The sequence below is a fragment of the Salmo salar genome, chromosome 15 (assembly GCF_965601325.2).
Source record: "Salmo salar chromosome 15, fSalSal1, whole genome shotgun sequence".
Taxonomy (NCBI): Eukaryota; Metazoa; Chordata; class Actinopteri; order Salmoniformes; family Salmonidae; genus Salmo; species Salmo salar.
Window position 1 is genome coordinate 26,924,884 of NC_138305.1, and position 23,790 is coordinate 26,948,673.

A 23,790-nucleotide genomic window follows, 5' to 3' on the forward strand; every position below is an offset into this window, starting at 1 on the left:
GTGTACAATGTATTCTATACTATTCTACTGTATCTTAGTCTATGCCTCTCTGACATTGTTCATCCATATATTTATATATGCTTAATGTGATATTGTTAGATGTTACTTGTTAGATATTACTGCATTGTCGGAGCTAGAAACACAAGCATTTCGCTACACCCGCAATAACATCTGCATGTGACCAATAAAATGTTATTTGATTTGACACACACACACACACACACACACACACACACACACACACACACACACACACACACACACACAGGTTCCGAGATTACCCTTTGTTTTAATCACACTTTGGGCTTACAGCAGCACCTGTCTGTTTCTGGACATTCTGTTGAAGTCGGAAGTATACATACACTTAGGTTGGAGTCATTAAAACTTGTTTTTCAACCACTCCACAAATTTCTTGCTAACAAACTATAGTTTTGGCAAGTCGGTTAGGACATATACTTCGTGCATGACACAAGTCATTTTTCCAACAATTGTTTACAGACAGATTATTTCACTTATAATTAATTTTATCACAATTCCAGTGGGTCAGAAGTTTACATACACTAAGTTGACTGTGCCTTTAAACAGCTTGGAAAATTCCAGAAAATGATGTCATGGCTTTAGAAGCTTCTGATAGGCTAATTGATATCATTTGAGTCAATTGGAGGTGTACCTGTGAATGTATTTCAAGGCCTTCCTTCAAACTCAGTGCCTCTTTGCTTGACATCATGAGAAAATCTAAATAAATCAGCCAACAAAAATTGTAGACCTCCACAAGTCTGGTTCATCCTTGGGAGCAATTTCCAAACATCTGAAGGTACCACGTTCATCTGTACAAACAATAGTGCGCAAGTATAAACACCATGGGACCACGCAGCCGTCATACCGCTCAGGAAGAAGACGCGATCTGTCTCCTAGAGATGAACGTACTTTGGTGCGAAAAGTGCAAATCAATCCCAGAACAATAGCAAAGGACCTTGTGAAGATGCTGGAGAAAACAGGTACAAAAGTATCGAAATCCACAGTAAAACGAGTCCTATATCAACATAACCTGAAAGGCCGCTCAGCAAGGAAGAAGCCACTGCTCCAAAACCGCCATAAAAAAAGACAGACTATGGTTTGTAACTGCACATGGGACAAAGATCCTACGTTTTGGAGAAATGTCCTCTGGTCTGATGAAACAAAAATAGAACTGTTTGGCCATAATGACCATTGTTATGGTCATTATGGCCATAACAATGGTGGGGAGGTTTGCAAGCCGAAGAACACCATCCCAACTGTGAAACATGGGGGTGGCAGCATCATGTTGTGGTGGTGTTTTGCTGCAGGAGGGACTGGTGCACTTCACAAAATAGATGGCATCATGAGGCAGGAAAATTATATGGATATATTGAAGCAACATATCAAGACATCAGTCAGGAAGTTAAAGCTTGGTCGCAAATGGGTCTTCCAAATGGACAATGACCCCAAGCATACTTCCAAAGTTGTGGCAAAATGGCTTAAGGACAACAAAGTCAAGGTATTGGAGTGGCCATCACAAAACCCTGACCTCAATCCTATAGAAAATTTGTGGGAAAAACTGAAAAAGTGTGTGTGAGCAAGGAGGCCTACAAACCTGAATCAGTTACACCAGCTCTGTCAGGAGGAATGGGCCAAATCTCACCCATCTTATTGTGGGAAGCTTGTGGAAGGCTACCCGAAAAGTTTGACCCAAGTTAAACAATTTAAAGGCAACGCTACCAAATACTAATTGAGTGCATGTAAAGTTCTGACCCACTGGGAATGTGATGAAAGAAATAAAAGCTGAAATAAATCATTCTCTCTACTATTATTCTGACATTTCACATTCTTAAAATAAAGTGGTGATTCTAACTGACCTACGACAGGATATTTTTACTAGGATTAAATGTCAGATATTGTGAAAAACTGAGTTTGAATGTATTTGGCTAAGGTGTATGTAAACTTCCGACTTCAACTGTAGAGTTAGGCAGCGAGGACTTTGTTTAGGACTTAAAAGAAGCCAGAGCATTCCTACCTTATAAGCCTGTTGTACACAGTGCATGTTTCCACTGCACAACCTTCATACAACCTTCCCACAACATAGTGTTATAAAGAACTTTGTGTCCTCCTACCTTTCTGTAGACGATGATGTTGGGAGAGTCCTCATCAGGGTCTGCTGTCCCCACTCCACTCTGGTCCTGGCTGGACTGGTTCATACTGCAAACAACTATGAGCTCTGTCTTCTCTCTCTCTCTTCTCAGTCTTTCTCCTTCGTTCTCTTTCTCCTCTCCCTCTCCTTTGTTCTCTTGTTCTCTTTCTTCTTCTGTCGCTGGAGGCTATGAAAAGAAAACATTAGATTCATAGCTGTCTCTAATCTTCTCTTTCACTCCCTCTATTCTTTCTTTCTCTAGTGAATAGTGATGATACAGTATAACTAGTGAATAGTGATACGGTATAACTAGTGAATAGTGACGATACGGTATAACTAGTGAATAGGGATGATACGGTATAACTAGTGAATAGGGATGATACAGTATAACTAGTGAATAGTGATACAGTATAACTAGTGAATAGGGATGATACAGTATAACTAGTGAATAGTGATACGGTATAACTAGTGAATAGTGATGATACGGTATAACTAGTGAATAGTGATACAGTATAACTAGTGAATAGGGATGATACAGTATAACTAGTGAATAGTGATATGGTATAACTAGTGAATAGTGATGATACGGTATAACTAGTGAATAGTGATACAGTATAACTAGTGAATAGGGATGATACAGTATAACTAGTGAATAGTGATACAGTATAACTAGTGAATAGGGATGATACAGTATAACTAGTGAATAGTGATACAGTATAACTAGTGAATAGGGATGATACAGTATAACTAGTGAATAGTGATACGGTATAACTAGTGAATAGTGATGATACGGTATAACTAGTGAATAGTGATGATACGGTATAACTTGTGAATAGTGATGATACGGTATAACTTGTGAATAGTGATGATACGGTATAACTTGTGAATAGTGATGATACAGTATAACTTGTGAATAGTGATGATACGGTATAACTTGGTGGTTGGAGACATCCCTCTAGTGGTGTGGGGGCTGTGCTTTGGCAAAGTGGGTGGGGTTATATCCTGCCTGTTTGGCCCTGTCCGGGGTATCATCGGATGGGGCCACAGTGTCTTCTGATCCCTCCTGTCTCAGCCTCCAGTATTTATGCTGCAGTAGTTTATGTGTCGGGGGGCTAGGGTCAGTCTGTTACATCTGGAGTATTTTTCTTGTCTTATCCGGTGTCCTGTGTGAATTTAAATATGCTCTCTCGAATTCTCTCTTTCTCTCTTTCTTTCTTTCTCTCGGAGGACCTGAGCCCTAGGACCATGCCTCAGGACTACCTGGCATGATGACTCCTTGCTGTCCCCAGTCCACCTGGCCGTGCTGCTACTGTGATTATTATTATTTGACCATGCTGGTCATTTATGAACATTTTAACATCTTGACCATGTTCTGTTATAATATCCACCCGGCACAGCCAGAAGAGGACTGGCCACCCCTCATAGCCTGGTTCCTCTCTAGGTTTCTTCCTAGGTTTTTGGCTTTTCTTGGGAGTTTTTCCTAGGGAGTTTTTCCTAGCCACCATGCTTCTTTCACATGCATTGCTTGCTGTTTGGGCTTTTAGGCTGGGTTTTTGTACAGCACTTTGAGATATCAGCTGATGTACGAAGGGCTATATAAATACATTTGATTTGATTTGATTTATAACTAGTGAATAGTGATCATACGATATAACTTGTGAATAGTGATACAGTATAACTAGTGAATAGTGATGATACGGTATAACTAATGAATAGGGATGATACAGTATAACTAGTGAATAGGGATGATACAGTATAACTAGTGAATAGGGATGATATGGTATAACTAGTGAATAGGGATGATACGGTATAACTAGTGAATAGGGATGATACAGTATAACTAGTGAATAGTGATGATACGGTATAACTAGTGAATAGTGATGATACGGTATAACTAGTGAATAGTGATGATACGGTATAACTAGTGAATAGTGATGATACGGTATAACTAGTGAATAGTGATGATACGGTATAACTAGTGAATAGTGATGATACGGTATAACTAGTGAATAGGGATGATACAGTATAACTACTGAATAGTAACAGAATAACTAGTGAGTAGTGATACGGTATAACTAGTGAATAGTGATGATACGCTATAACTAGTGAATAGGGATGATACAGTATAACTAGTGAATAGTGACAGTATAACTAGTGAATAGTGATGATACAGTATAACTAGTGAATAGGGATGATACAGTATAACTAGTGAATAGTGACAGAATAACTAGTGAATAGTGATGAAACAGTATAAGTAGTGAATAGTGACGATACAGTATAAGTAGTGAATAGTGATGATACGGTATAACTAGTGAATAGGGATGATACAGTATAACTAGTGAATAGTGATGATACAGTATAACTACTAAATAGTGATGGAACAGTATAACTAGTGAATAGTGATGATACGGTATAACTAGTGAATAGTGATGATACAATATAACTAGTGAATAGTGACAGAATAACTAGTGAATAGTGATGATACAGTATAACTAGTGAATAGGAATGATACAGTATAACTAGTGAATAGTGACACGGTATAACTAGTGAATAGTGATGATACGGTATAACTAGTGAATAGTGATATGGTATAACTAGTGAATAGTGATACAGTATAACTAGTGAATAGTGATACAGTATAACTAGTGAATAGGGATGATACAGTATAACGAGTGAATAGTGATACGGTATAACTAGTGAATAGTGATGATACGGTATAACTAGTGAATAGTGATACGGTATAACTAGTGAATTGGGATGATACAGTATAACTAGTGAATAGTGATGATGCAGTATAACTAGTGAATAGTGATGATACGGTATGACTAGTGAATAGTGATGATGCAATATAACTAGTGAATAGTGATGAAACAGTATAAGTAGTGAATAGTGACGATACAGTATAACTAGTGAATAGTGACGATACGGTATAACTAGTGAATAGTGATGGAACAGTATAACTAGTGAATAGTGATGATACAGTATAACTAGTGAATAGGGATGATACAGTATAACTAGTGAATAGGGATGATACAGTATAATGAGTGAATAGTGATACGGTATAACTAGTGAATAGTGATGATACGGTATAACTAGTGAATAGTGATACGGTATAACTAGTGAATTGGGATGATACAGTATAACTAGTGAATAGTGATGATGCAGTATAACTAGTGAATAGTGATGATACGGTATGACTAGTGAATAGTGATGATGCAATATAACTAGTGAATAGTGATGAAACAGTATAAGTAGTGAATAGTGACGATACAGTATAACTAGTGAATAGTGACGATACGGTATAACTAGTGAATAGTGATGGAACAGTATAACTAGTGAATAGTGATGATACAGTATAACTAGTGAATAGGGATGATACAGTATAACTAGTGAATAGTGACACGGTATAACTAGTGAATAGTGATTATACGGTATAACTAGTGAATAGTGATACAGTATAACTAGTGAATAGGGATGATACAGTATAACTAGTGAATAGTGATACGGTATAACTAGTGAATAGTGATGATACGGTATAACTAGTGAATAGAGATACGGTATAACTAGTGAATTGGGATGATACGGTATAACTAGTGAATAGTGATGATGCAGTATAACTAGTGAATGGTGATGATACGCTATAACTAGTGAATAGGGATGATACAGTATAACTAGTGAATAGTGACAGAATAACTAGTGAATAGTGATTATACAGTATAACTAGTGAATAAGGATGATACAGTATAACTAGTGAATAGGGATGATACGGTATAACTAGTGGATAGGGATGATACAGTATAACTACTGAATAGTAACAGAATAACTAGTGAATAGTGATGATACGGTATAACTAGTGAATAGTGATACGCTATAACTAGTGAATAGGGATGATACAGTTTAACTAGTGAATAGTGATGGAACAGTATAACTAGTGAATAGTGATGATACGGTATAACTAGTGAATAGAGATGATACAGTATAACTAGTGAATAGTGACAGAATAACTAGTGAATAGTGATGATACAGTATAACTAGTGAATAGTGATGATACAGTATAACTACTGAATAGTGACAGAATAACTAGTGAATAGTGATGATACAGTATACCTAGTGAATAGGGATGATACAGTATAACTATTGAATAGTGATGATACGGTATAACTAGTGAATAGTGATGATACGGTATAACTAGTGAATAGTGATACAGTATAACTAGTGAATAGTGATACGGTATAACTAGTGAATTGGGATGATACGGTATAACTAGGGAATAGTGATGATGCAGTATAACTAGTGAATAGTGATGATACGGTATGACTAGTGAATAGTGATGATGCAGTATAACTAGTGAATAGTGATGAAGCAGTATAAGTAGTGAATAGTGACGATACAGTATAACTAGTGAATAGTGACGATATGGTATAACTAGTGAATAGTGATGATACGGTATAACTAGTGAATAGGGATGATACAGTATAACTAGTGAATAGTGATGATACAGTATAACTAGTGAATAGTGATGATACAGTATAACTAGTGAATAGTGATGGAACAGTATAACTAGTGAATAGTGATGATACAGTATAAGTAGTGAATAGTGACAGAATAACTAGTGAATAGTGATGATACAGTATAACTAGTGAATAGTGATTATACAGTATAACTATTGAATAGTGACAGAATAACTAGTGAATAGTGATGATACAGTATAACTAGTGAATAGGGATGATACAGTATAACTAGTGAATAGTGACACGGTATAACTAGTGAATAGTGATGATACGGTATAACTAGTGAATATTGATACAGTATAACTAGTGAATAGGGATGATACAGTATAACTAGTGAATAGTGATACGGTATAACTAGTGAATAGTGATGATACGGTATAACTAGTGAATAGTGATACGGTATAACTAGTGAATTGGGATGATATGGTATAACTAGTGAATAGTGATGATGCAGTATAACTAGTGAATGGTGATGATACGCTATAACTAGTGAATAGGGATGATACAGTATAACTAGTGAATAGTGACAGAATAACTAGTGAATAGTGATGATACAGTATAACTAGTGAATAGTGACAGAATAACTAGTGAATAGTGATTATACAGTATAACTAGTGAATAGGGATGATACGGTATAACTAGTGGATAGGGATGATACAGTATAACTACTGAATAGTAACAGAATAACTAGTGAATAGTGATGATACGGTATAACTAGTGAATAGTGATACGCTATAACTAGTGAATAGTGATGGAACAGTATAACTAGTGAATAGTGATGATACGGTATAACTAGTGAATAGAGATGATACAGTATAACTAGTGAATAGTGACAGAATAACTAGTGAATAGTGATGATACAGTATAACTAGTGAATAGTGATGATACAGTATAACTACTGAATAGTGACAGAATAACTAGTGAATAGTGATGATACAGTATACCTACTGAATAGGGATGATACAGTATAACTAGTGAATAGTGATACGGTATAACTAGTGAATAGTGATGATACGGTATAACTAGTGAATAGTGATACGGTATAACTAGTGAATAGTGATACGGTATAACTAGTGAATTGGGATGATACGGTATAACTAGGGAATAGTGATGATGCAGTATAACTAGTGAATAGTGATGATACGGTATGACTAGTGAATAGTGATGATGCAGTATAACTAGTGAATAGTGAGGAAGCAGTATAAGTAGTGAATAGTGACGATACAGTATAACTAGTGAATAGTGACGATACGGTATAACTAGTGAATAGTGATGATACGGTATAACTAGTGAATAGGGATGATACAGTATAACTAGTGAATAGTGATGATACAGTATAACTAGTGAATAGTGATGATACGGTATAACTAGTGAATAGGGATGATACAGTATAACTACTGAATAGTAACAGAATAACTAGTGAGTAGTGATACGGTATAACTAGTGAATAGTGATGATACGCTATAACTAGTGAATAGGGATGATACAGTATAACTAGTGAATAGTGACAGTATAACTAGTGAATAGTGATGATACAGTATAACTAGTGAATAGGGATGATACAGTATAACTAGTGAATAGTGACAGAATAACTAGTGAATAGTGATGAAACAGTATAAGTAGTGAATAGTGACGATACAGTATAAGTAGTGAATAGTGATGATACGGTATAACTAGTGAATAGGGATGATACAGTATAACTAGTGAATAGTGATGATACAGTATAACTACTAAATAGTGATGGAACAGTATAACTAGTGAATAGTGATGATACGGTATAACTAGTGAATAGTGATGATACAATATAACTAGTGAATAGTGACAGAATAACTAGTGAATAGTGATGATACAGTATAACTAGTGAATAGGAATGATACAGTATAACTAGTGAATAGTGACACGGTATAACTAGTGAATAGTGATGATACGGTATAACTAGTGAATAGTGATATGGTATAACTAGTGAATAGTGATACAGTATAACTAGTGAATAGGGATGATACAGTATAACGAGTGAATAGTGATACGGTATGAATAGTGATGATACGGTATAACTAGTGAATAGTGATACGGTATAACTAGTGAATTGGGATGATACAGTATAACTAGTGAATAGTGATGATGCAGTATAACTAGTGAATAGTGATGATACGGTATGACTAGTGAATAGTGATGATGCAATATAACTAGTGAATAGTGATGAAACAGTATAAGTAGTGAATAGTGACGATACAGTATAACTAGTGAATAGTGACGATACGGTATAACTAGTGAATAGTGATGGAACAGTATAACTAGTGAATAGTGATGATACAGTATAACTAGTGAATAGGGATGATACAGTATAACTAGTGAATAGGGATGATACAGTATAATGAGTGAATAGTGATACGGTATAACTAGTGAATAGTGATGATACGGTATAACTAGTGAATAGTGATACGGTATAACTAGTGAATTGGGATGATACAGTATAACTAGTGAATAGTGATGATGCAGTATAACTAGTGAATAGTGATGATACGGTATGACTAGTGAATAGTGATGATGCAATATAACTAGTGAATAGTGATGAAACAGTATAAGTAGTGAATAGTGACGATACAGTATAACTAGTGAATAGTGACGATACGGTATAACTAGTGAATAGTGATGGAACAGTATAACTAGTGAATAGTGATGATACAGTATAACTAGTGAATAGGGATGATACAGTATAACTAGTGAATAGTGACACGGTATAACTAGTGAATAGTGATTATACGGTATAACTAGTGAATAGTGATACAGTATAACTAGTGAATAGGGATGATACAGTATAACTAGTGAATAGTGATACGGTATAACTAGTGAATAGTGATGATACGGTATAACTAGTGAATAGAGATACGGTATAACTAGTGAATTGGGATGATACGGTATAACTAGTGAATAGTGATGATGCAGTATAACTAGTGAATGGTGATGATACGCTATAACTAGTGAATAGGGATGATACAGTATAACTAGTGAATAGTGACAGAATAACTAGTGAATAGTGATGATACATTATAACTAGTGAATAGTGACAGAATAACTAGTGAATAGTGATTATACAGTATAACTAGTGAATAAGGATGATACAGTATAACTAGTGAATAGGGATGATACGGTATAACTAGTGGATAGGGATGATACAGTATAACTACTGAATAGTAACAGAATAACTAGTGAATAGTGATGATACGGTATAACTAGTGAATAGTGATACGCTATAACTAGTGAATAGGGATGATACAGTTTAACTAGTGAATAGTGATGGAACAGTATAACTAGTGAATAGTGATGATACGGTATAACTAGTGAATAGAGATGATACAGTATAACTAGTGAATAGTGACAGAATAACTAGTGAATAGTGATGATACAGTATAACTAGTGAATAGTGATGATACAGTATAACTACTGAATAGTGACAGAATAACTAGTGAATAGTGATGATACAGTATACCTAGTGAATAGGGATGATACAGTATAACTATTGAATAGTGATGATACGGTATAACTAGTGAATAGTGATGATACGGTATAACTAGTGAATAGTGATACAGTATAACTAGTGAATAGTGATACGGTATAACTAGTGAATTGGGATGATACGGTATAACTAGGGAATAGTGATGATGCAGTATAACTAGTGAATAGTGATGATACGGTATGACTAGTGAATAGTGATGATGCAGTATAACTAGTGAATAGTGATGAAGCAGTATAAGTAGTGAATAGTGACGATACAGTATAACTAGTGAATAGTGACGATACGGTATAACTAGTGAATAGTGATGATACGGTATAACTAGTGAATAGGGATGATACAGTATAACTAGTGAATAGTGATGATACAGTATAACTAGTGAATAGTGATGATACAGTATAACTAGTGAATAGTGATGGAACAGTATAACTAGTGAATAGTGATGATACAGTATAACTAGTGAATAGTGACAGAATAACTAGTGAATAGTGATGATACAGTATAACTAGTGAATAGTGATTATACAGTATAACTATTGAATAGTGACAGAATAACTAGTGAATAGTGATGATACAGTATAACTAGTGAATAGGGATGATACAGTATAACTAGTGAATAGTGACACGGTATAACTAGTGAATAGTGATGATACGGTATAACTAGTGAATATTGATACAGTATAACTAGTGAATAGGGATGATACAGTATAACTAGTGAATAGTGATACGGTATAACTAGTGAATAGTGATGATACGGTATAACTAGTGAATAGTGATACGGTATAACTAGTGAATTGGGATGATATGGTATAACTAGTGAATAGTGATGATGCAGTATAACTAGTGAATGGTGATGATACGCTATAACTAGTGAATAGGGATGATACAGTATAACTAGTGAATAGTGACAGAATAACTAGTGAATAGTGATGATACAGTATAACTAGTGAATAGTGACAGAATAACTAGTGAATAGTGATTATACAGTATAACTAGTGAATAGGGATGATACGGTATAACTAGTGGATAGGGATGATACAGTATAACTACTGAATAGTAACAGAATAACTAGTGAATAGTGATGATACGGTATAACTAGTGAATAGTGATACGCTATAACTAGTGAATAGTGATGGAACAGTATAACTAGTGAATAGTGATGATACGGTATAACTAGTGAATAGAGATGATACAGTATAACTAGTGAATAGTGACAGAATAACTAGTGAATAGTGATGATACAGTATAACTAGTGAATAGTGATGATACAGTATAACTACTGAATAGTGACAGAATAACTAGTGAATAGTGATGATACAGTATACCTACTGAATAGGGATGATACAGTATAACTAGTGAATAGTGATACGGTATAACTAGTGAATAGTGATGATACGGTATAACTAGTGAATAGTGATACGGTATAACTAGTGAATAGTGATACGGTATAACTAGTGAATTGGGATGATACGGTATAACTAGGGAATAGTGATGATGCAGTATAACTAGTGAATAGTGATGATACGGTATGACTAGTGAATAGTGATGATGCAGTATAACTAGTGAATAGTGAGGAAGCAGTATAAGTAGTGAATAGTGACGATACAGTATAACTAGTGAATAGTGACGATACGGTATAACTAGTGAATAGTGATGATACGGTATAACTAGTGAATAGGGATGATACAGTATAACTAGTGAATAGTGATGATACAGTATAACTAGTGAATAGTGATGATACAGTATAACTAGTGAATAGTGATGGAACAGTATAACTAGTGAATAGTGATGATACAGTATAACTAGTGAATAGTGACAGAATAACTAGTGAATAGTGATGATACAGTATAACTAGTGAATAGTGATTATACAGTATAACTATTGAATAGTGACAGAATAACTAGTGAATAGGGATGATACAGTATAACTAGTGAATAGTGATACGGTATAACTAGTGAATAGTTATGATACGGTATAACTAGTGAATAGTGATACGGTATAACTAGTGAATAGTGATGATACGGTATAACTAGTGAATAGGGATGATACGGTATAACTAGTGAATAGTGACGATACGGTATAACTAGTGAATAGTGATGATACAGTATAACTAGTGAATAGTGATGATACAGTATAACTAGTGAATAGTAATGATACAGTATAACTAGTGAATAGTGGTGATACGCTATAACTAGTGAATAGTGATACGGTATATCTAGTGAATAGCGATGATACAGTATAACTAGTGAATAGTGATGATACAGTATAACTAGTGAATAGTGATTATACAGTATAACTATTGAATAGTGACAGAATAACTAGTGAATAGGGATGATACAGTATAACTAGTGAATAGTGATACGGTATAACTAGTGAATAGTGATGATACGGTATAACTAGTGAATAGTGATACGGTATAACTAGTGAATAGTGATACAGTATAACTAGTGAATAGGGATGATACAGTATAACTAGTGAATAGTGATACGGTATAACTAGTGAATAGTGATGATACGGTATAACTAGTGAATAGGGATGATACGGTATAACTAGTGAATAGTGACGATACGGTATAACTAGTGAATAGTGATGATACGGTATAACTAGTGAATAGTGATGATACAGTATAACTAGTGAATAGTAATGATACAGTATAACTAGTGAATAGTGGTGATACGGTATAACTAGTGAATAGTGATACGGTATAACTAGTGAATAGCGATACGGTATAACTAGTGAATAGCGATGATACAGTTTTAACTAGTGAGTAGTGATGATACAGTATAACTAGTGAATAGTGATGATACAGTTTTAACTAGTGAGTAGTGATGATACAGTATAACTAGTGAATAGTGATACGGTATAACTAGTGAATAGGGATGATACATCCGATCACAGTTTATTTTACTGTTGGTATTGTGGGGCCATCGATGGCATTGTGTTTTTTTTTCCGTTTTGAATTGAGGTTTTGAGAATACAGTGACACAAAGCATTGCCGGAGCTTATTTCAATCCCACTTTGACAGACTAACGACAGAAAGAGAGAGAAGTCAAAAATGGGTATTTTCTCTAAAGTGACTAAATCGACAAATGGAAAGACATTGCTTCACTTTCAATTCAAGAATGAATTCTACACGGTTCAGATATCCATTTTTACATTCTCTGGATGGCCATTTATAATATATAATAATATAATATATGGCATTTAAGCAGACACTGTTATCCAAAGCGACATGCAGTCATGCGTGAATATTTATTTTATGTATGTATGGTCCCAGGAATTAAATCCACTATCTTGGCATTGCAAGATCCATGCTCTAGCAACTGAGCTACAGAGGATCACATTTCTGCACATCCAGTGATCCTCATAGGCTGTTCTGATACGAGCTCCGTGTGCCAGGCTTCATACAGACAAGCACCAACACCATTTACAGGTGACATTATTCCAGCATTCAAAACCCAAAACGTTGCCTGCAGCTCTCTGAGGATCCGATAGTGCCATTTCCATTCCACCTTCTTTCCCAAAGCTCCAGGTGTGCTGTCCTGCCTCTTGCCTGCTGCTGCCGGCTGGCACCTGACGGGCTGACACCTGTCACAATATTGCCGTCTGTGAGCTGTGGCGTGAGCAGAGGAAGAGATGAGGTGAATAACCAAACAGCTGCTGCTTTGCTCTCACTGTCTACCATACCATACACTCAGAGGTACAAGTTGCCACTAACCACAGATCTAAGATCAGATTACTCTACCCTGAATCCTAAACTTAACCATTTGGGAGATGATACAATATTTGACCTGGTATCAGTGTGATTAGTTGCAACTTCTACCTGCTGTCAGACCTCCAGGAAGCAGAGGTGGGATCTAAATCAAACTTCAACCAGATCAGACGGCAGCAGCAGTGGGATGAGATCAGACCTTAAGGTATACTGTACATATTGCACTGATTAGCATTAATTTCAAAGGGGGAGAATGGTAAGCAAATGCTGTCTTCTCTGTGCTGATGATCCTGTGAGTGTGTGTAAAACGGCAGGATGAACCCAGGTCTCCCACAGGAGAAAGCAATGTGTTGACCGTTAGACCAGGAGAAAGCAACGTGTTGACCGTTAGACCAGGAGAAAGCAACGTGTTGACCGTTAGACCAGGAGAAAGCAACGTGTTGACCGTTAGACCAGGAGAAAGCAACGTGTTGACCGTTAGACCAGGAGAAAGCAACGTGTTGACCGTTAGACCAGGAGAAAGCAACGTGTTGACCGTTAGACCAAGAGAAAGCAACGTGTTGACCGTTAGACCAAGAGAAAGCAACGTGTTGACCGTTAGACCAAGAGAAAGCAACGTGTTGACCGTTAGACCAAGAGAGAAAGCAACGTGTTGACTGTTAGACCAAGAGAAAGCAACGTGTTGACCGTTAGACCAAGAGAGAAAGCAACGTGTTGACCGTTAGACCAAGAGAAAGCAACGTGTTGACCGTTAGACCAAGAGAAAGCAACGTGTTGACCGTTAGACCAAGAGAAAGCAACGTGTTGACCGTTAGACCAAGAGAAAGCAACGTGTTGACCGTTAGACCAAGAGAAAGCAACGTGTTGACCGTTAGACCAAGAGAAAGCAACGTGTTGACCGTTAGACCAAGAGAAAGCAACGTGTTGACCGTTAGACAGGAGAAAGCAACGTGTTGACCGTTATACCAAGAGAGAAAGCAACGTGTTGACCGTTAGACCAAGAGAGAAAGCAACGTGTTGACCGTTAGACCAAAAGAGAAAGCAACGTGTTGACCGTTAGACCAAGAGAAAGCAACGTGTTGACCGTTAGACCAAGAGAAAGCAACGTGTTGACCGTTAGACCAAGAGAAAGCAACGTGTTGACCGTTAGACCAAGAGAGAAAGCAACGTGTTGACCATTAGACCAAGAGAAAGCAACGTGTTGACCGTTAGACCAAGAGAAAGCAACGTGTTGACCGTTCGACCAAGAGAAAGCAACGTGTTGACCGTTAGACCAAGAGAAAGCAACGTGTTGACCGTTAGACAGGAGAAAGCAACGTGTTGACCGTTATACCAAGAGAGAAAGCAACGTGTTGACCGTTAGACCAAGAGAAAGCAACGTGTTGACCGTTAGACCAAGAGAGAAAGCAACGTGTTGACCGTTAGACCAAGAGAAAGCAACGTGTTGACCGTTAGACCAAGAGAGAAAGCAACGTGTTGACCGTTAGACCAAGAGAAAGCAACGTGTTGACCGTTAGACCAGGAGAAAGCAACGTGTTGACTGTTAAACCAAGAGAAAGCAATGTGTTGACCGTTAGACCAGGAGAAAGCAACGTGTTGACTGTTAAACCAAGAGAAAGCAATGTGTTGACCGTTAGACCAGGAGAAAGCAACATGTTGACCGTTAGACCAGGAGAAAGCAACATGTTGACCGTTAGACCAAGAGAAAGCAATGTGTTGACCGTTAGACCAGGAGAAAGCAATGGCCTCCCGAGTGGCGCAGTAGTCTAAGGCACTGCATCACAGTGATAGCTGTGCCACTAGAAATCCTGGTTTGAATCCAGGCTCTGTCGCAGCCGGCCGCGACAGGGAGACCAATAGGGTGGCGCACAATTGGCCCAGCGTCGTCTGGGTTAGGGAGGGTTTGGCCAGCAGGGATGTTCCTGCCCCATCGCACACTAGCGACTCCTGTGGCGGGCCGGGCGCAATGCACACTGACAGGGTCGCCAGGTGTATGGTGCTTCCTCTGACACATGTGCGGCTGGCTTCTGGGTTAAGCGGGCGTTGTGTCAAGAAGCAGTGCGGCTTGGCTGGGTTGTGTTTTGGAGGACGCATGGCTCTCGACCTTAGCCTCTCCCGAGTCCGTACGGGAGTTGCAGCGATAGGACAATTGGATACCACGAAATTGTGGAGAAAAAAGGGGGTAAAATAATTTAATGTTTTTTTTTTTTAAGACAATGAGAAAGAAATGTGTTGACTGTTAGACCAGGAGAAAATTGCCCTTTTGGCCCGAGTGCCGACACTAATGCTGAAGTCGCAGGCGGGGCTACCATGACCATCTCGTGTTCCATAACCTTTCTGTCTGAGTTATTGTCCAGTCGTTTGGCTCCCTGTAGGCTCAGATCAATAACCTCCTCTCCCTGTAGGCTCAGATAAATAACCTCCTCTCCCTGTTGGCTCAGATCAATAACCTCATCTCCCTGTAGGCTCAGATCAATAACCTCATCTCCCTGCAGGCTCAGATAAATAACCTCATCTACCTGCAGGCTCAGATCAATAACCTCATCTACCTGCAGGCTCAGATCAATAACCTCCTCTCCCTGCAGGCTCAGATCAATAACCTCCTCTCCCTGTAGGCTCAGATCAATAACCTCCTCTCCCTGTAGGCTCAGATCAATAACCTCCTCTCCCTGTAGGCTCAGATCAATAACCTCATCTCCCTGTAGGTTATCACCTGGCTCAGATCAATTACATCTCCCTGTAGGTTATCACCTGGCTCAGATCAATTACATCTCCCTGTAGGTTATCACCTGGCTCAGATCAATAACCTCGTCTCCCTGTAGGTTATCACCTGGCTCAGATCAATAACCTCGTCTCCCTGTAGGTTATCACCTGGCTCAGATCAATAACCTCGTCTCCCTGTAGGTTATCACCTGGCTCAGATCAATAACCTCGTCTCCCTGTAGGTTATCACCTGGCTCAGATCAATTACATCTCCCTGTAGGTTATCACCTGGCTCAGATCAATAACCTCGTCTCCCTGTAGGTTATCACCTGGCTCAGATCAATAACCTCGTCTCCCTGTAGGTTATCACCTGGCTCAGATCAATAACCTCGTCTCCCTGTAGGTTATCACCTGGCTCAGATCAATAACCTCATCTCCCTGTAGGTTATCACCTGGCTCAGATCAATAACCTCGTCTCCCTGTAGGTTATCACCTGGCTCAGATCAATTACATCTCCCTGTAGGTTATCACCTGGCTCAGATCAATAACCTCGTCTCCCTGTAGGTTATCACCTGGCTCAGATCAATAACCTCATCTCCCTGTAGGTTATCACCTGGCTCAGATCAATAACCTCGTCTCCCTGTAGGTTATTTACTGGCTCAGATCAATAACCTCGTCTCCCTGTAGGTTATCACCTGGCTCAGATCAATTACATCTCCCTGTAGGTTATCACCTGGCTCAGATCAATAACCTCATCTCCCTGTAGGTTATCACCTGGCTCAGATCAATAACCTCGTCTCCCTGTAGGTTATCACCTGGCTCAGATCAATTACATCTCCCTGTAGGTTATCACCTGGCTCAGATCAATAACCCCGTCTCCCTGTAGGTTATCACCTGGCTCAGATCAATAACCTCGTCTCCCTGTAGGTTATCACCTGGCTCAGATCAATAACCTCGTCTCCCTGTAGGTTATCACCTGGCTCAGATCAATAACCTCGTCTCCCTGTAGGTTATCACCTGGCTCAGATCAATAACCTCGTCTCCCTGTAGGTTATCACCTGGTTTAGATTAGATTCATCTTTCACTCTCTGTTGCATGTCACATAAATGCAGGTCGGCAAGCAGGAACATAGTACATACATGCACACACACACACGTGAATACAGAGATAAAAAGAGACAGACATTGAGAAAGAAAGACGAGAGTGAGACAGACATTGAGAAAGAAAGAAGAGAGCGAGACAAACCCCATATTCCACAAACAAATCACTGAGAGAGTGATTTGTTTGTGGAATACCCCTTTGGATCATTAATATTAATGACTGTAGAGGATTCAGAAGCACCAGGACTTCAACAGGATTCAACATGAATACCGAACACATTAGAAAGCAGCGATGAAGACCGTGGTCTGTTACTGTACTGTAGCACTGAGATCCTCCTCTCAGTGTATCTATCTTGTGTGTGTTAGAGATTGAGAGATTCCCTATCCTGTAGCAGCTCCTTCTATCCTGTAGCAGCTCCTTCTATCCCGTAGCAGCTCCTTCTATCCCGTAGCAGCTCCTCCTATCCCGTAGCAGCTCCTCCTATCCCGTAGCAGCTCCTTCTATCCCGTAGCAGCTCCTTCTATCCTGTAGCAGCTCCTTCTATCCCGTAGCAGCTCCTCCTATCCCGTAGCAGCTCCTCCTATCCCGTAGCTGCTCCTTCTATCCCGTAGCAGCTCCTTCTATCCCGTAGCAGCTCTGTCTATCCCGTAGCAGCTCCTCCTATCCCGTAGCAGCTCCTTCTAACCCGTAGCAGCTCCTTCTATCCCGTAGCAGCTCCTTCTAACCCGTAGCAGCTCTGTCTATCCCGTAGCAGCTCTGTCTATCCCGTAGCAGCTCCGTCTATCCCGTAGCAGCTCCTTCTAACCCGTAGCAGCTCCTTCTATCCTGTAGCAGCTCCTTCTAACCTGTAGCAGCTCCTTCTATCCCGTAGCAGCTCCTCCTATCCTGTAGCAGCTCCTTCTAACATGTAGCAGCGCCTTCTAACCTGTAGCAGCTCCTTCTGTCCCGTAGCAGCTCCTCCTGTCCCGTAGCAGCTCCTCCTATCCCGTAGCAGCTCCTCCTATCCCGTAGCAGCTCCTTCTAACCCGTAGCAGCTCCTTCTATCCCGTAGCAGCTCCTCCTATCCCGTAGCAGCTCCTCCTATCCCGTAGCAGCTCCTCCTAACCCGTAGCAGCTCCTTCTAACCCGTAGCAGATCCTTCTAACCCGTAGCAGCTCCTTCTAACCCGTAGCAGCTCCTTTTAACCCGTAGCAGCTGCTTCTAACCCGTAGCAGCTCCTTCTAACCCGTAGCAGCTCCTTCTATCCCGTAGCAGCACCTTCTATCCCGTAGCAGCTCCGTCTATCCCGTAGCAGCTCCTTCTAACCTGTAGCAGCTCCTTCTATCCCGTAGCAGCTCCTCCTATCCCGTAGCAGCTCCTCCTATCCCGTAGCAGCTCCTCCTATCCCGTAGCAGCTCCTTCTAACCCGTTGCAGCTCCTTCTATCCCGTAGCAGCTCCTTCTATCCCGTAGCAGCTCCTCCTATCCCGTAGCAGCTCCTCCTATCCCGTAGCAGCTGTTTAGCTTTTTCTGGATGCCCTGCTGCAGTCCTGGAGCTATACCAGCCAGGCCACTCAAGATCCACTGCCAATCTCAACATCCATCCAGGTAAGCAAGGCGTCGGGTAATTACTTCAAAACCGGCCACTATGGGAAACGGTGAGGGCGTTGTGGACGGGGAGGGTGGGTGGGGGGGTTGCATGTTCAATCCCAGTGGAAGGCACAAATTGTTTAGGTTTTTACCTTAACCCTTACCTTAACCCTAACCTTAACCGTTACCTTAATTGACGGTCGCCTAGGATAGGGGGCACCACAGCGCATTTTGAAAAAATTTGTGCCCATTTTAAACGGCCTACTACTCAAACTCAGAAGCTAGAATATGCATATAATTAATACTTGTGGATAGAAAACACCCTAAAGTTTCTAAAACTGTTTGAATGGTGTCTGTGAGTATAACAGAACTCATATGGCAGTCAAAACCCGAGACAGATCGAAACAGGAAGTGGAATTCTGAATTGCGAACTCAACTTCATCACGTTGCCTATTAATCACACCGTGAGCTATGGTTCATTGAGCACTTCCTATTGCTTCCACTACATGTCTCCAGTCTTTACAAAGTGATTTGAGTCTCCTACTGTGAAAACTGACAGAATGACACGCTGTGGAACATGGTCACACGGAGAGGGCCATCACCATTATGACGCCGGCGCCTCTGGCTACCCTCCCCTTTCGAAACGTTTTGAAACACAATGCAATCGTCCCCCTTGAATCTTATTGGAGCTCTGGTTGAAAAAGGCCCTAAAGATTTATGTTATACAACGTTTGACATGTTTGAACGAACCTAAATAACAAAAAAATGCATTTTGTTGAAAGAGTAGCCCCGCGCACGTCGGAACTTTTGGTGCAGCCTTCAGAACGCGCTAACAACAACAAGCTAATGGAACATAAAGGATGAACTTTTTCGAACGAAAATACATTTGTTGTGGACCTGGGATTCCTGGAAGTGCCTAAGGATGAAGATAATCAAAGGTAAGGGATTATTGAAAATAGTATACAAGACTAGATTTGATATGCGATTGTTCCAAGATGGCGCTGACCTGTAACGGTAGCCTATTTTTCTGAGTATCGCATCCCCTTTTATCGCAAAGTGTGATTACCCAGTAAAGTTATTTTTAAATCTGGCATTACAGGTGCTGTCAAGAGATATTCATCTATAAATCTTAGAATGACAATATTACATTTTAAAAATGTTTTCGAATAGTAATTTAGTAAATTGTAGCGCTGTTTCATCGGATGCATTTGAGGGAAAATAGTTAGTCAACGTTACGCACCGATGTAAAATGCTGTTTTTATATATAAATATGAACTTTATCGAACAAAAGAATGCATGTATTGTGTAACATGATGTCCTAGGTGTGTCATCTGATGAAGATTGTCAAAGGTTAGTGCTGCATTTAGCTGTTTTTTGGTTATTTGTGATGCATGTGATTGGTCGGAAAATGGCTATGTGGCTACTTTTTTGCTTTTGCTGTAAAGCCTTTTTGAAATCGGACAACGTGGTTCGATTCAGGAGTGGTGTATCTATAAAACGATATAATTTGAAAAAAAAAATGTTGTTTTTTTTAAATAAAATATTGTTATGCTAATGGAGATAGGATTTTTCGCTGGATGTCCGTCCCGCCGCACAGGGGTTAACCCTTACCTTAACCCTAACCTTAACCCTAACCTTAACCCTAACCTTAACCTTAACCCTAACCTTTAGCCTAACCTTAACCCTTACCTTAACCCTTACCTTAACCCTAACCCTAACCTTAACCATTCGGAATGAATGCTTAAACTTCACCGTGGAGCTGTTTTTTTTTTATCCTTAAGAGTCTACTGACACACCCTGGCGTCAATCTAAGTAACAATATAAAAAAAAATCCCCATCAAAATCTGTCAGTTTAAGATAGAGATATCATGGGCTGAGTCTCAATCCACTGCATCCGACTATGTCGAGCTACAGCAGTGTTTGTCAGACCATGAGACACCCCGAGAATCTTCTCACAAAAAAACATCTGCAGTGTCCATACGGTTTGGTCTCCTACAAACTATTATGGAAAGGGGGAGATTCTCACAAACATGAGGGTGTTCTCCGTGTTGCTCTACGACCCCCCACGGGACTCGTCTGAAGGTAACCCATACAAACGAATGGAAGTATGGAGGTAGTTTTGTGCCAGATTTTGTGTTAAATATGCATCCTAATAAAACGAAAAAAATTGAACAGACACTTCAAAACCTTCTTGTTTATTTTTTTGGACTGTCTTTTTTGCCATTTATTAATGTGTTATTCAATGCGTTTCTATGGGCTATTTTATCAAATAGTTTTATATATATATATATATATATATATATATATATATATATATATATATATATATATATATATATATATATATACCTAAAGGGGTCCTTAAATTCAAAATCAAATATCTTAATGATCCATGGTATGACATTCTTAAAACAATTCCATATGTCAGCTAATTAACCTTGTAAATTTGACGTTTACTATCCTTGTGGGGACCAAACAATTGATTCCCATTCAAAATCCTATTTTCCCTAACCCCTAAACCTAATTCAAACCCTAACGCAGAACCTAACCCCTAAGCCTAAAAAAGTGTTTTTCCTTGTGGGGACCGGCGAAATGTCGCCACTTTTCCTTGTTTTAGTATCCTTGCGAGGACTTCTGGTCCCCGCAAGGACTTCTGGTCCCCACAAGGACTTCTGGTCCCCACAAGGACTTCTGGTCCCCACAAGGATAGTAAAATCAAACCACACACACTAACACCCACTAGTAACATAACTCCCATATTCACCTGGCAAAACTGCTGTAGTTATTTGATAAACATACATACACATTCTCTCTCTCACACACCCCAGTGACAAAACTCAATATTGTGTTCATTACCTTAAAGTATCGGCTGGTCCACTCCTCTTGGTTCTCTTCCCCCTTAGCAACAAGCACACGGCAGGTTCATGATATAATTGGCTTGAGGAGCGAGAGAGAGAGTCAGACAAAAGGAGGGATGGGAGGATGGTGAGAACGGGAGAAGAAAAAGAAGACGCGGTACAAACAGCTGCTGGGAGGGTGTAGCGTCTCTCTCTCCTCTCTCCTCGTTCTGTCTCTAGCTCTGTGTGCTGGGCTGTGGCGTGGGTGGTATCTGTGTAGAGTGGAGCAGTCAGGTACGGAGAGAGAGGATCGTCGCGTTTGCTACTGAGTGTGTGTGTGTGTATACATATCTGTGTTTGTATCAGAGAGAGAGGGAAAGAGAGAGTGAGAGAGAGACAGAGAAAGCAGGAGAGAGAGGACCAGAGACAGATAGCAGGAGAGAGAGAGAGACAGATAGCAGGAGAGAGAGAGAGACAGATAGCAGGAGAGAGAGAGAGACAGATAGCAGGAGAGAGAGAGACAGATAGCGGAGGAGAGAGAGAGAGAGAGAGAGAGAGAGAGAGAGAGAGAGAGAAAAAAAAAGGTAGAATCCTTAATTGGAACAAACAAAGTGGTCAACCCACCTGTGTTTTGGTATAAAGCTGAGGGACGAGTCTGAAGAAATGTAACTACTCTCAAATTCATAGACAGAGCTACAGATGCAAGGTCTGACTATCCATGATATAACAATTATAGTTTTAACCATATTGTTTAGGCTATAGTGTTTGTTTACATTTAAACAAGCTTACGTTTTGGTATGACAGTTGAACTGAGCTCATAATGCATTTCTACATTATACTCTTCAATAATCAATGGGTACGTATCATTCATTTATAAGTCAAAAAAATCTATGTAGCAACTGCAGATTTCCCCTTTAATACAATATTCAGATATAAATGTTTTACAGCTCAGTCTCCCCTGCTGAATAACATTACAATAAAATAATGTAACATTATAAGACATAAATAATCCGATTGGAAAGCCCAGATAAAATAAACTGGACCAGATGGGTTTAAATCAGTTTTGTTCAGCAAAGAGCTCATTGGGAAAAAAAACAAAAAACATTTGTATATTTGTGCATCTCGACTCCATTAAGTCTAAAGTGATTGATGAGTGTGCTGAGGTAAATTACCATAATGTTCTCTGTCCACAGCAATAATGACAGGACTGGAATGAAAAGGGAATTAAATGAGCTTATTCATTCGTTTTCCCAATTTGATTTATTTTCCAAATCCTTTGTGGGAAGTACATGCTACGAGCAACACAGACACACATGCAAGCAAACAGTGAGACAAGAGTCAGACTTTGTCTCCTCAGGTGTGTTACTGATGCAATATTCCACCTTTCCCCTCTTCTCCATCCCTCTATTTACATTTTTTTTTTTTTGCAATCGCTTTGGTGCATTTTTCAGATGTAATATGTGGGAACTACTTCAAGACTTTTGGAAAAGCATTCCTCATGAAGCTGGTTGAGTGAATGCCAAGAGTGTGCGAAGCTGTCATCAAGGCAAAGGGTGGCTACAATAAAATATATTTTGATATACACTTTTTTTGGTTACTACATGATTCCATATGTGTTATTTCATAGTTTGTGTCTTCCCTATTATTCTACAATGATGAAAATAGTAAAAAATAAAGAAAAACCCTTGAATGAGTAGGT

At 39.2% G+C, this 23,790-nt stretch overlaps 1 protein-coding gene across 1 annotated transcript in view; it reads right to left on the reverse strand.

Moving 5' to 3' along the window:
- Positions 1–22,561, reverse strand: part of LOC106571069 (regulator of G-protein signaling 6) — a 140,362-nt gene extending 117,801 nt beyond the window's left edge. Inside the window, exons 1-2 of the mRNA XM_045695553.2 lie at positions 22,111–22,561; positions 2,130–2,333 (exon numbers count right to left, since the gene is read on the reverse strand). Coding sequence (XP_045551509.1) covers positions 2,130–2,213 — 84 coding nt within the window. The 5' untranslated portion in view covers positions 2,214–2,333; positions 22,111–22,561. The remainder of the gene's footprint in view (positions 1–2,129; positions 2,334–22,110) is intronic.
- Positions 22,562–23,790: the final 1,229 nt, after the last annotated feature.